We start from the raw sequence: 12,016 nt of genomic DNA, 5'->3' as shown, positions 1-12,016 counted from the left end.
CCCGATCTTCTTCGCTCGATGGTCACCGATCGATCATGTAATTCAGACACAATTTGGCACTCGATCGGTCACCAGACCGATCAGTCAACCAGCGTATCACTAGATCGGTCACCAGACTGATCCAGGTTTAGAGCTCCCAGCCCTAAACCATACCTAGTCCGGAGAACGAGCTACCGAGCCCTCTCCGACTTCATCCGGTCCACAGAACGAGCTCCTGAGCCCTCTCTGACCTAGTCCGGAGAACGAGCTACCGAGCCCTCTCCGACTTCCACGTCCGGTCCAGAGAACGAGCTCCCGAGCCCTCTCTGACCTAGTCCGGAGAACGAGCTACCAAGCCCTCTCCGACTTCCCATGCCAAGTTTCCATACTTGGACTTTTCCCGTGCCAAGCTCCCTGCTTGGACTTTTCCGTGCCAAGTCTCCATACTTGGACTTTTCTCGTGCCAAGCTCCCTGCTTGGACTTTTCCGTGCCAAGTCTCCATACTTGGACTTTTCTCGTGTCAAGTCTCCATACTTGGACTTTTCCGTGTCAAGTCTCCATACTTGGACTTTTCTCGTGCCAAGTCTCCATATTTGGACTTTTCACCAGATGTCTGGTCAACCTTGACCTATCTGGATTTCCCTTGCCTGGCTTCACTCACCAGGACTTTCCAACTGCCTGACTTCACTCACCAGGACTTTCCCTTACCTGACTTCACTCACCAGGACTTTCACCTGGCTTCACTTACCAGGATTTCCCGAATCAGGTCGACTCACCTCGGGTCAACCAGGTCAACCTTGACCAAAGATTGCACCCACAATCTCCCAAGTTTGTATTCTGTCAAACATCATAATACAACTTTTCTATTCTCGTCAAACATCAAAATAGAACTTTTCTATTCTCGTCAAACATCAAAATACAACTCGAGTCAGGTCAACTCGAGTCAGGTCAACATTGACCTAAGGTTGCACCAACATTACTTACCCAACATTATGTGGCATCAAAACAAGTTGATTTCTTGATGCTTGACTCAGCTTATCTGCCAAAACACTAGCTCTTTCATTCAACTGCTCGAATTTACTGTTTTTGTCCAGTCGAGTCACACATGGCACATATGGGATAATGTGTGGATTCACAAATCTGATTTTGTGGACATTGTTATATGTTTTCAGCTTTTTATAAAGATGCCTACCATTTCAAAATGAAGAATGTTACAATGCTAAATTAATAAAATTTATACAATTTATATGGTAAACAAATAGAATAAGAAGACTTACCACATGTAAATTACTATACAATTTGCAGTTATGGGATCCAAATGATAAAAAGGAATGATATCTTCAAGGTGCACAAGGATTTCATATTGATCGTCAAAGAAACCCTCCTCACAAATCATTGATATATTTGTTTCATCATTTAGAGCACGGTTACAATAACAATACAGTAGATGTAATGACCTTGGCACACTTGATGAAATAATTGGGTTATTTCTTTGGACAACACTTCTTTTCCTTTGAGGATTCTAAAAATTACAAATGTACACATGTTAGGTGCAACACTAATCTTTGTTGGACAATTTAACTATAAATATAATATGACATTTACCCCATCTTGCATAACTACCAAGTTAGTTGGCCATCCCACATGTGTTCCAATAGCATCACCAATTGTATCACATTGATTTGGAATTGGACATGGCAATTGTGCTAATTCATCCACAACCTTATCAATGGAGACACGCATACAATTAATGGGTAATGGAACACCATGAAGTAATTTACCAACCGCATTGACATGAACAATTGTACCATAGGCAACAATATTGCTCTTAGAACCCAATGTTAATGCAACCGGTTTACCCTAGAAGATAAGTAATCATGTTATAAATTGATGAAACTCATAGTTTCAATAATACTAAGTAATATAATGACAACTAAATATATACCTGGAAGAAATCATCATTGTTCAAAATTTGCATGTCATCATCATCCAAAGTTTCAATATTTGGAACACACTTTTCAATTTTGATATTTTCGTCACTCATGGGATGCAACTTTACTAAGCAACTACCTTTTTCATCCGTATCTAAGTCGCATGCACCCTTTCTAAACATTGCTTCAAGTTTCTGTATGCGTTCATCTTGATTTGATATGCGTGCATTTTGTTGTGAGATTAATATCTTTGCCTCCATCAACTCTTTTTGTTGAAGGATAAACTGCTCATCAACAAGGTGTTTCTGCACTATGCTGCCAACATTAAAATAGAATGTTGGAGTGACATGGCCTCCAACACCCCTCACACGCCCAGAATGCTCCTCAGATGAAAGTGCTTTTGAAAGGATATCCGTGTTTGCCTCTTCTAAGTGCAACTTACCCTCCCGTTTTTGTTGCACATAATCATCCTGTCATGCAAAAGAAAACAAAATAATTACTGGTACAAAATTAATTACTGGTAAATAACTCCCTATTAAGTACTAACACTAATATGGATATACATTTGTTTTAAAATTTCCAATGATGATTTGCTAATTATTTAACTGGTTGTGTATGCATACAAATACAATTTTACTGATTGTGTAGAGTTTTCTGAAAAGAAAAGGGGAAAGCACAGATGATCAGCATGAGAACACTACTGCCACACCTTATTTTGGATCACGGATGCAGATTTTGATGAAATGATTTTGATGCAGATGCAGAAGAAGATGCAGATTTTGATGCAAATGCAGATTTTGATGCAGAAGCAGATGCAGATTTGGATGCAGATTTTGATTTTTTTTTCTTGAATGCTGCAGTGTACATAAATGTAACAATATATTATTGTTGCGACAATAAAGGACAGAGGAATAATAAAAACCATAAAGGCATAATAGATTTAGTAGGAAAGACGCATAATGAGCTTGCTTACAATCTTTTCTATTGCCATTTTCAAATCATCGCCTTCAAATTGCCCCTTCTTATTCATCCGTCCTTTCTTCCAAATAATCGCTCGATTAATCTCTTCATCATCACATAATTCATCTCCCTACAATCAAAATGTATAATATATACAACTTTATAAATCACATTAATATATTTAGTAAGAATAAAATATAGGCAGATTCTAGATCATATTTACCGAATTAAGCAGAAATACTTACTATTTCATCAGCAAAACGAGCATAACCTTTACGGGCAAGCCGATGTGGGTATACATTCTGCTTTCTTCTCTTCTTTTGCTCATCACTTACTTTCTAGTTAATTGAACATTCCTCATATATACTAGCTGTGATCAACTCAATTGAAAATAGCAAATTATAATCCTTACCTTAAAGTCGTCCGACATGCGACTGATTACAAACGCACTCCAATCATCTCGTGTAATACCATACCCAATTGGTGGTTCTTTCAACTCTTCCGGTTTAGCAAGCTTGCTAAAAATAAACTTATGAGTGAGGAGAGCTTTATATTGCCGCCACTTACTATTTACCGAATTCAAACACCCCTTTTTCCATCTGGGGTAAACATTGTAACTCAACTATAAAAAATATTAACTCATTACATTAAATAGATCATAAATATATATAAGGTAATTAAAATTTTCAAAAGAAATTTAACTTACATTAACTTATTCCCATATTAAATCCTTAACGCCACTTGGAACTTGCTTCCATGACTTGTAACTTATCCTAACCTTTTCCCGAGCGAGAATGCCGATATAACTTTGCATTTCACTAGCAAAGTCTCCTATTGGCTGTCCAAATTTATTGAATTTTATATCCTTTCTAATTCCGTGGGCCCTTTGCCTAACCAGCTTATCCAAACGAGTGCGACCTCTTGAAGTTCTTGTTGTTTCGGTCTCTTGAGATTCCATTACTGTACCAAAATTTCCAGAATTTGCCATATTACCTTCTTTGGTTCCTACAATATTTCCGTCTACCTGAATTCCCTTTCTTGTACTCTTTTTTCCACGAGATGTCATAGTTTCCACAAAGCAATGAAGAGATATAATTCCAGAATCTTGTTAAGTTCTTCAATGATGCAATTCCTGCATTATGCATTGACAACTTGTTAGTCATTCATAAAATTACACTATGCAATGCATTGGTAAATAAAGTACAGTAGTTTTCCATTTGCATCATACATCAATGTCATTCAAAATGCTACTCATACAAGAACCATAATAAAAAAAAAAGGAACATGCTCCATCACTTATTTATTGATAACCCAAGTCCCATCACAATCTTCACGGCTACATGGTGGTTCTTTCTCATCTATTCCATCAACATCCATTGATAGAAACCCTCTTGTAAAACATTGGTAGTGGATTACATCATTTTCCAACTCATCATCATTTATATATTCAATGTTCTCCCTAGTAGGTGTTGCAAGTACAACATGCCATGTAGGCTCTTGAGGATCTTCAATGTAAAATACTTGCTTTGCTTGACTGGTCAATATAAAAGGGTCAGATTTGAATCCAATTCTCTTGAGATTTACCAGCGTGAAACCAAGATCATCAAATTTAATACCATTATTATTCTCAACCCAATTACATTTAAACATTGGAACTTGAAACTTTTGATAATCAAGTTCTCATATTTCTTGAATGACTCCATAAAAAATCATGTCTGACACAACTGGATTTTTGTCGTTTGAACTAGCAACTTGCATTGTCTTTGCGATTAAGCTTACTCCGGAGTTTTGAACAACTCGTATATCATCACGCTCTTTTGTATGATAAGTAACCCCATCAATCAAATAACTAGAATACTTTAACACTTGATTGCTAGGTCCGCGCGCTATCCACTTCAATCTTTCTGATATTTGACTAGTGGAATGGCAAACTGCATTTGCAACCTATATTTCACAATGTAATAAAATTTGAACTTAGTTTTGAAAAAACCTATATTTCAAAACTTATGAAACTTACACGATCACGTAACCAGTTAATAAATGATCGGTTATGCTCATCTTGTAGCCATCTTTTGGACTTAGCCTTATGAGGAAATTTTGCATTCAAAAATGTCATGTGCTCCCTGATGAAATGATTAGGGATAAGTTAACCATTTGAATATAAGAAAAGTTCAAGAAAGTATTAATAAGTTAGAGAAATTACTCGATATAAGGATCAACATCATCATCATTTTCTAATACATAACGATGTGCTTGATGCAACTCATCATGACTAGGGGAGTGAATTACTGAACCAGATAGAGGCTTTATGAGTTGTACTCTTCAATGCCTTGATGGGATCCCAATTGTATGCACACTAGACAAGTAGTCTGAGCAAAATTCCACAGCCTCTTCAGCAATATAACTTTTGGCTATACATCCTTCAGGTCGATTGCGATTTCGCACATAGCCTTTCAAGATCTTCATAAATCTTTCAAATGGGTACATATGCCTATACCATACCGGTCCACATAATTTCACCTCCCGCACAAGATGGACAGTTAAATGAATCATTATATCAAAAAAAGATGGGGGAAAATATTTTTCAAGTAAACACAATAGCATCACAATATCTCTTTGCAAATCATCCAACTTTGAGACATCTATCACTTTATTATATACCACATTGAAAAATCCACACAACCGAATGATAGTATCTCTAACATGTTTTGGCAAGACACCACGGATAGCCACTGGAAGCAATTGTTGCATCAAAGTGTGATAGTCATGTGACTTAAGGCCAACAAGTTTCAAGTCCTTCATCGACACAAGGTTTTTAACATTGGATGAGTAACCTGTTGGGACCTTTATTCCTAACAAAGAATTGCAAAAAAAAAATTTCTCAGCCTTACTTAGTGTAAAACACGCTGCTGGCAAATATGTTTTATTCTCCCACATCTTTGGTGTCAAATCAGTTCTCACATTCATCTCCATAAGGTCTAGTCTTGCTGCTACTCCATCCTTTGTTTTTCCTGGAATGTCAAGTAACGTACCAATGAGACTTTCACAAACATTTTTTTCAATGTGCATCACATCAAGAACATGTCGAATATGTAGATGTTTCCAATACTCAAGTTCAAAGAATATAGATTTCTTTTTCCAGCATGATTTTTCATCAACATCCTTTAACTGAAGCTTCCCACTCATTTTTCCCAAACAATAATTAATACTTTCAACTCTTTTTAATACTTCATGGCCAGTTAATGGTTTTGGTGCAAGGTTAAACTCTTGATTCCCGTTAAATGCTTTCTTTTGTCTTCGATAAGGATGACTTCTAGGAAGAAACCTTCTATGGTCAGTATATGACATTTTTTTACTATGCTTTAACCTTATTGAATATGTTTATTCACCGCATATTGGGCATGCATGATATCCTTTCACAACACAACCTGACATGTTCCCATATGTAGGAAAATCATTGATTGTCCATAGTAAAACAGCTCTAAGCAAGAAATTTTCCTCTCGATATGCATCATATGTATCAACACCTATATCCCATAAGCATTTTAGGTCATCAATTAAAGGTGCTAAGTAGACATCAATATCATTCCCCGGTTGTTTGGGACCAGAAATCATCATAGTGAGCATCATAAATTTTCTCTTCATACATAACATTGGAGGAAAGTTGTAAGTGATCATAACAATTGGCCAACAACTATATGCAGAACTCATCGTACTATGGGGATTAATCTCATCTGCTGATATGGCCAATCTTAGATTTCTTGGCTCAGAAGCAAAATCAGGCCAGTTGTGATCCACCAATTTCCAAGAGGGTGAATCAGCCGGATGACGCAAGTATCCATCACGAATTCTTTTATCAGCATGCCAAGTTAACTCCTTAGATATCTCCTTGTTCTTAAACCATCTTTGAAATCTTGGAATAGGTGGGAAGTACCAAAGGACTTTTGCTGGAACTCCTTCATTTATTGTATGTTTTTTTCCCAACTTCCACCGTGACATCCCGCAAATAGGGCAACTGGTAAAATCCTCATACTCCTTTCAGTATAAGATACAATCATTAGGGCAAGCATGAATTTTCACGTAATTCATCCCTAATGCATATAAGCTTTTCTTTGCATCATACAAAGATAAAGGTAATTCATTGTTATCTGGAAGCATTTTCCTGATCAAACTAAGTATGTCAGTGAAACTTTTATCACTCCAACTATATTTTGCCTTCAAGTTATATAATTTGACCAGTGAAGATAACTTTGTAAATTTAGTACATCCTGGATATAAAGGTTTCTCAGCATCTTCAAGTAGCTTATGGAATTGTTTTGGATTCTCAGCATAACTATCATATGCAGCATGTACCATATCAATAGGTTCCTCGGCAAAAGATTTGTGTTCATCTTGGCCTACTCGATCATTCATTGAGTTCCTGATCTTAGATTTTTCCCCATGCCAAATCCATGTATGATATGTTAAATCCATACCATTACAACACAAATGTGCTCTTATAGTGTCAACATCTTTCGTCTTTAGATTACCACATCTTGCACATGGGCAAGGTATTGCATTCGGATCTATAGCGTTTTGTGTTGCAAAGTGCAAGAAAGACTCTACCCCAACCTCATATTCATGTGATAGCCTATTCTTTGACATCCAATCTTTATCCATTACTCATACAACTAAGCAGCTAATAATGAGTCAAATCCTTCAAAACAATTGTAAGAATAACATTAAATTAGCAATGCTACAAACAACACAAAATTAATCTAGTGAATTATGCTGGAATATATATATTAAATTTCATTTAATTATTAAGGTAAATACAGCTAAATTAATATTAAATGTGACAACTATGAATCAATTATTTTAAACATTAAGCGTGTAGTAGAGATAAGAGAAGTATACTTTGAAGAGAGACATGGCTAGAAGAATTGTAAAGAAGAGACCAGGATAACATGATTTAGCAAAAAAAACTTCTAGTTGCAGATCATGCTTGTATGGATTGACAAGTTATATGGAACCATGTTTTCCTTCTTTATTGGCATCATATCAAACGTATTGTGATTTCTTATTAATTGTCGGACAACTTCTTACCTAAGGAAAACTTGAACAAGAAGTAGTGCAAGCTCTTGTTTTAAATTGGGAAATTTAAAACCAGAAGTAGCGTGTTTAAATGCATCGCTAGTATATTCGTTTTCCTCATCTCCTTTTTAGTTGAGCTTCTCTTGTTTTAAAAAAAATAACTTGTGTTCAAATATTGCTCCTGGTAGCATGATGTTTCTGATATATTTTGATTTCCAAATTGTGTCTTTTAGCTTTTAATTTCCATTATCACTACAGGTACTAGATGTCTCCCTGTTTTAGTTGCTGCACATGGTCCACAGCTAACCAAATCAAGGGACTCACATGAGTTCCTGATCTGCCCCTGAAACTAAAAATGCAGACTTGCCTATAAAATTCTGAAGACATTCATGGAGACTTTACAAGGTCCATCTCCATTGATTGGTATCAAGATAATTTGTTCAATTCACATAAGTGAAACAACCACTATGATATACTTTACCAAAGTAGGGAAAAAAAACCTTTTTGGTATGTTGTTTACAAACTCCATATAACAATGCATCACAATGGTCTTTTTCTAAACCCTTCTAAGAAGATGAAAAAAATACTATAAACCCTTCTAAAAAGATGAAAGAGTTTTTCCAGCCATACCTGAGTTATATCAGTGTAATTGTGGATTCACCCCATTTGAAAAGGGAACGAAGGCGGCTTGTTCAGATGTTCAGCGGAAGAGGGTTAGTCTGAGAGGAGTTAGAAGGAGAGGTTCAAGGAGAGGGGTTCGTCGGAGATGTTCAGCGAGAGAGGTTTAGCCAGAGAGGAGTTTTGAGGAGAGGGGTTCGTGCAAAGGGGTGGAAGGCAAAAACGTGTGAGGAGTGGAGAAGATTGTGTGAGGAGATCGGGAAGAGGAGATTGTGTGAGGAGAGGGAACGTGAAGAGATCACGGGATGAGGAGAGGAGAAAGACACAGTTGCCTAGGGTTCCCGAAGACTAAGGGGAGGGAAAACACGCGTCAAAATATATTTCGGAGAGGGGAAGACATTAAACCAGGGCAATGGAACAAAAGAATTAGGTTTACAACGGTTTAAAAACCGTTGTAAAATGTGTAATCCTCTAAAAAAATGCTCTTAAAAACAACGGTTTTAGGAAACCGTTGTAAAATGTGTTGTTGATTATAAAACAATTCGCTCAACGACAACGGTTTTTACAAAAACTGTTGTCTTTTGTTTTTCTTTAGAGCTAAAAGACAACGGTTTTGTCAAAAATCGTTGTCTTTTGTCAAATTAACAACAGTTCTCTCAAAAATCGTTATCTTTATAGTGTTGTCTTTTAACAAATTTATTGTAGTGTCTAAAAATTAACTCCTTATTAATTTTAATTTTGACCGCCATATCAACCCACTTTTCTAACGTCGAATTAATTTCAAGGGTCTCACCCGTATCAATAGACAACTCATCATGTGTTCGATTGTCTTTTGACATGAATAACCAGTGTAGCATAGGAGACCTGCTAAATTGGGCAGCTGTGGAAATATCTACTTTAAAGATTATTTGAATGTAAAAGACCACCTACAAGAGAACACACATTGAACATCCGACTCTAATAAGAGATACCGCGTGACTAATAGCGCAAGGCCTACATCTATTTACAAGATGATATAGCTGGATTCTAAAAAGTCCTTCCAAGTTCCAATGGAAGGTACTTAGTTGGTGCCTAACAGTGCAATATGAATCAAAATATGAGAATTTTTTCAAATTCAAAAAAATAATAATCATGAAGTACATGTTATAATGGACATCTCAATATCTCATCATTTCAATCCTTCAATCTCACATAAGGCATGGGGATTTTAAGAGGGAATATTTCTCTAAATATTCCCTCTTAAATATCCCCATTAGAGAGGGATACTTAGAGAGATATTAGAAATCACTAGGCACAAGATCACTGGGCACATTAATTTATCTATTTATTTTTTTATTATTTTTTAAAATCTATTTTTTTTTTTTTGATGAAATTGAGGATATTTTACCGTGAGATATTTGACAAGTTGGACTCATAATTATTTGGTTGGTAGACTATTTGATTCTAAGATTTAGAATATTTGAATGATGATATAGAAATGAGATGAGTATAATAAATATTCGAGAGAATACCCTATATTATGGATGCTTTAGAATGTTCTAAGGTAGCTGATGTTTCTTTTTTCCTAGGAATTAATCTAGGATGTTCACCTGACAAACGCTCGTAGTAATTAATATCAAAGGATGCATATGACAGTATGAGTCTCCAAAACACACAACTTGATATTCTAGAGGAAAGAGCAACTCGTAGCCAACTTAGCTAACTTTTCGCTTGATTAATTCACAGCAGAGATGTATTGATCAACCCCTGCCAAGAATTGCCAACAGCTGCATTACCACTCCAGCTGCAATCCAACAATATGCTCCCTGCTGCATCCTGCCATGTCAGATAGTTGTTGATAGTGGAAGGGCTTGCAGCTTGAGTATTCTCGAACCACAACTCTGCAGTCTCCTCCCCACCACAGTACACGCTGCCAAAGCTGCTATGGCCAGCAGCAGCACCACCACCACCAACAGCAGCTGCACTGTCCACCGACCCACTCCTTAGCATATCTAGAAAACCACTAGTGCCCACCAACTGCTTGGTCGGTGGCTGGCCAGCAAAATACAGGTTTGGCGGAGGGACTAGGGCAGTGGTGCTGCTACTGAGATCCTGCTCCGATGATGCCTTCTTGGAAGTGGAAGAGGAGGATGATGAAGAAGAAGAAGATGAATGTTTCTTGTGCTTTCTGCAACCACCACGCACAGGGACGTTTCTGAGGGAGCCTCCTTGAGTCCAGTACCTCCTGCAGCCCTTGCAGAAGTGCCTGGGCTGGGAGAGGCTGTAGTTGTTGTAGTAGCAGAACTTGGTGTTGGTGGAGGCACACCTAGGGCACTGCAGGGCTTGCTCTGTGGGAGAAAGCCTCAGTTTTCTCTCTTGTGCTTGCTGTAGCTGTTGGGTCTTAGCGCATCTCGCTGCTGTTTCCTCGACTCCATGTCCTGCTGCCATTGTCTGAGGGGAGAATTACCATGATATTTAGGATGATTTTAATTTGTACGTAGTTTTAGAGCTAGATCATTGCTCTTACATTGTTAAGGCTGATCAAAAGGAAGGAGCAGTTTTTTTTCTTCTATAATTCATGATCTTAAAGTTCTTACCGACATGACACCATTTGCACCAGAACTTTGAAAACTTAGATGGACATGGAGTTTCTTTTCCCAAAAAGGAAAACTTAAAATGGATATAAAGAAGAAAACTGATATTGTTCATCTACTTCTGAAAATACAAGAACAGAAGAAATATTATAGTTGTAGAATAAAAAAAAAATCTCATGTTGGTTCATCAAATTCGTCACAAACTAACTAACTACATGTGATATTGCAGGAAGCATGCTTGTATATTCGAGTCCAGACCAGTGTAAGATATTTGAGAAACCTTAAGAACTTAGAAAAGTGAACGATTGGCGTACCTGGTAGTAAGCGTTAGAAGTCTCCATGCATGCAGAGGTTGAAGATCTAAAAAGAACTAGTGAAATAATTATAAGGCACAAAGAAAACAGTAGCAGAGTTCTTCTTCCCTCAACACTCAACTCATTAATAAATAAAGAGAAAGATAGAAAGGAGAGAAGGATTGATTCGGACTCTGTACGAAATGATGTGGCTTGCAACTTGCGATCTGAAAAGGGGCATCAGCGACTCGTCGTTGCATATATTAATGCACTAATTTCATTTCGCTTTCGTTGAGCCGTGCTTTTCCTAATTTAATCCTCGCAAATAATATATTTAAACTCGATATTTTATGAACTTTTTTTTTTCGGTTGGACTGAGTCCAGTCAAGAATTGAGGCTTTCTTTTTTTAGATTTCCAAAACATTTTGAATCACATCGAATTGGTTGTGACAATAATGAGACTGAGTCGTGCGGAGCTTTTCACACTTCCGCCACTTACCAGCACTAACATGATGGAGGTGGGGGCCACCGGCGTTTGGCGTGAAGCACGAATCATAACGACGCCAGGAGACCGGTCCCGCCGGGAGT

At 37.2% G+C, this 12,016-nt stretch overlaps 1 protein-coding gene and 1 long non-coding RNA gene across 2 annotated transcripts; both read right to left on the bottom strand.

The window, feature by feature from the left end:
• Positions 1–2,097: 2,097 nt before the first annotated feature.
• LOC122003553 lies at positions 2,098–3,247 on the bottom strand. Its single transcript, XR_006117991.1, has 3 exons — positions 3,117–3,247; positions 2,885–3,001; positions 2,098–2,381 (listed from the first exon to the last, which is right to left on the bottom strand). It is a non-coding gene; the product is annotated as an uncharacterized LOC122003553 (long non-coding RNA).
• Positions 3,248–10,152: 6,905 nt separating this feature from the next.
• On the bottom strand, positions 10,153–11,664 carry LOC122005271 (dof zinc finger protein DOF3.1-like). The gene is made up of 2 exons (XM_042560247.1): positions 11,450–11,664; positions 10,153–10,992 (listed from the first exon to the last, which is right to left on the bottom strand). Exons 1-2 carry the CDS (start codon positions 11,474–11,476, stop codon positions 10,282–10,284), a joined length of 738 nt encoding a protein of 245 aa, XP_042416181.1. The 5' UTR covers positions 11,477–11,664; the 3' UTR covers positions 10,153–10,281.
• Between the last annotated feature and the right edge of the window lie 352 nt (positions 11,665–12,016).

This window comes from Zingiber officinale, chromosome 7B (genome assembly GCF_018446385.1).
Source record: "Zingiber officinale cultivar Zhangliang chromosome 7B, Zo_v1.1, whole genome shotgun sequence".
Classification (NCBI taxonomy): domain Eukaryota; kingdom Viridiplantae; phylum Streptophyta; class Magnoliopsida; order Zingiberales; family Zingiberaceae; genus Zingiber; species Zingiber officinale.
This window is presented reverse-complemented; position numbering and strand designations above follow the sequence as displayed.

Bases quoted from the DNA above. Each gene is read 5' to 3' on its own strand.
- LOC122005271 (XM_042560247.1), bottom strand. From the start codon at position 11,476: ATGGAGACTTCTAACGCTTACTACCAG. The intron at 10,993-11,449 runs GTACGCCAATCG...TTCTCCCCTCAG, and splicing joins CTTCTAACGCTTACTACCAG to ACAATGGCAGCAGGACATGG.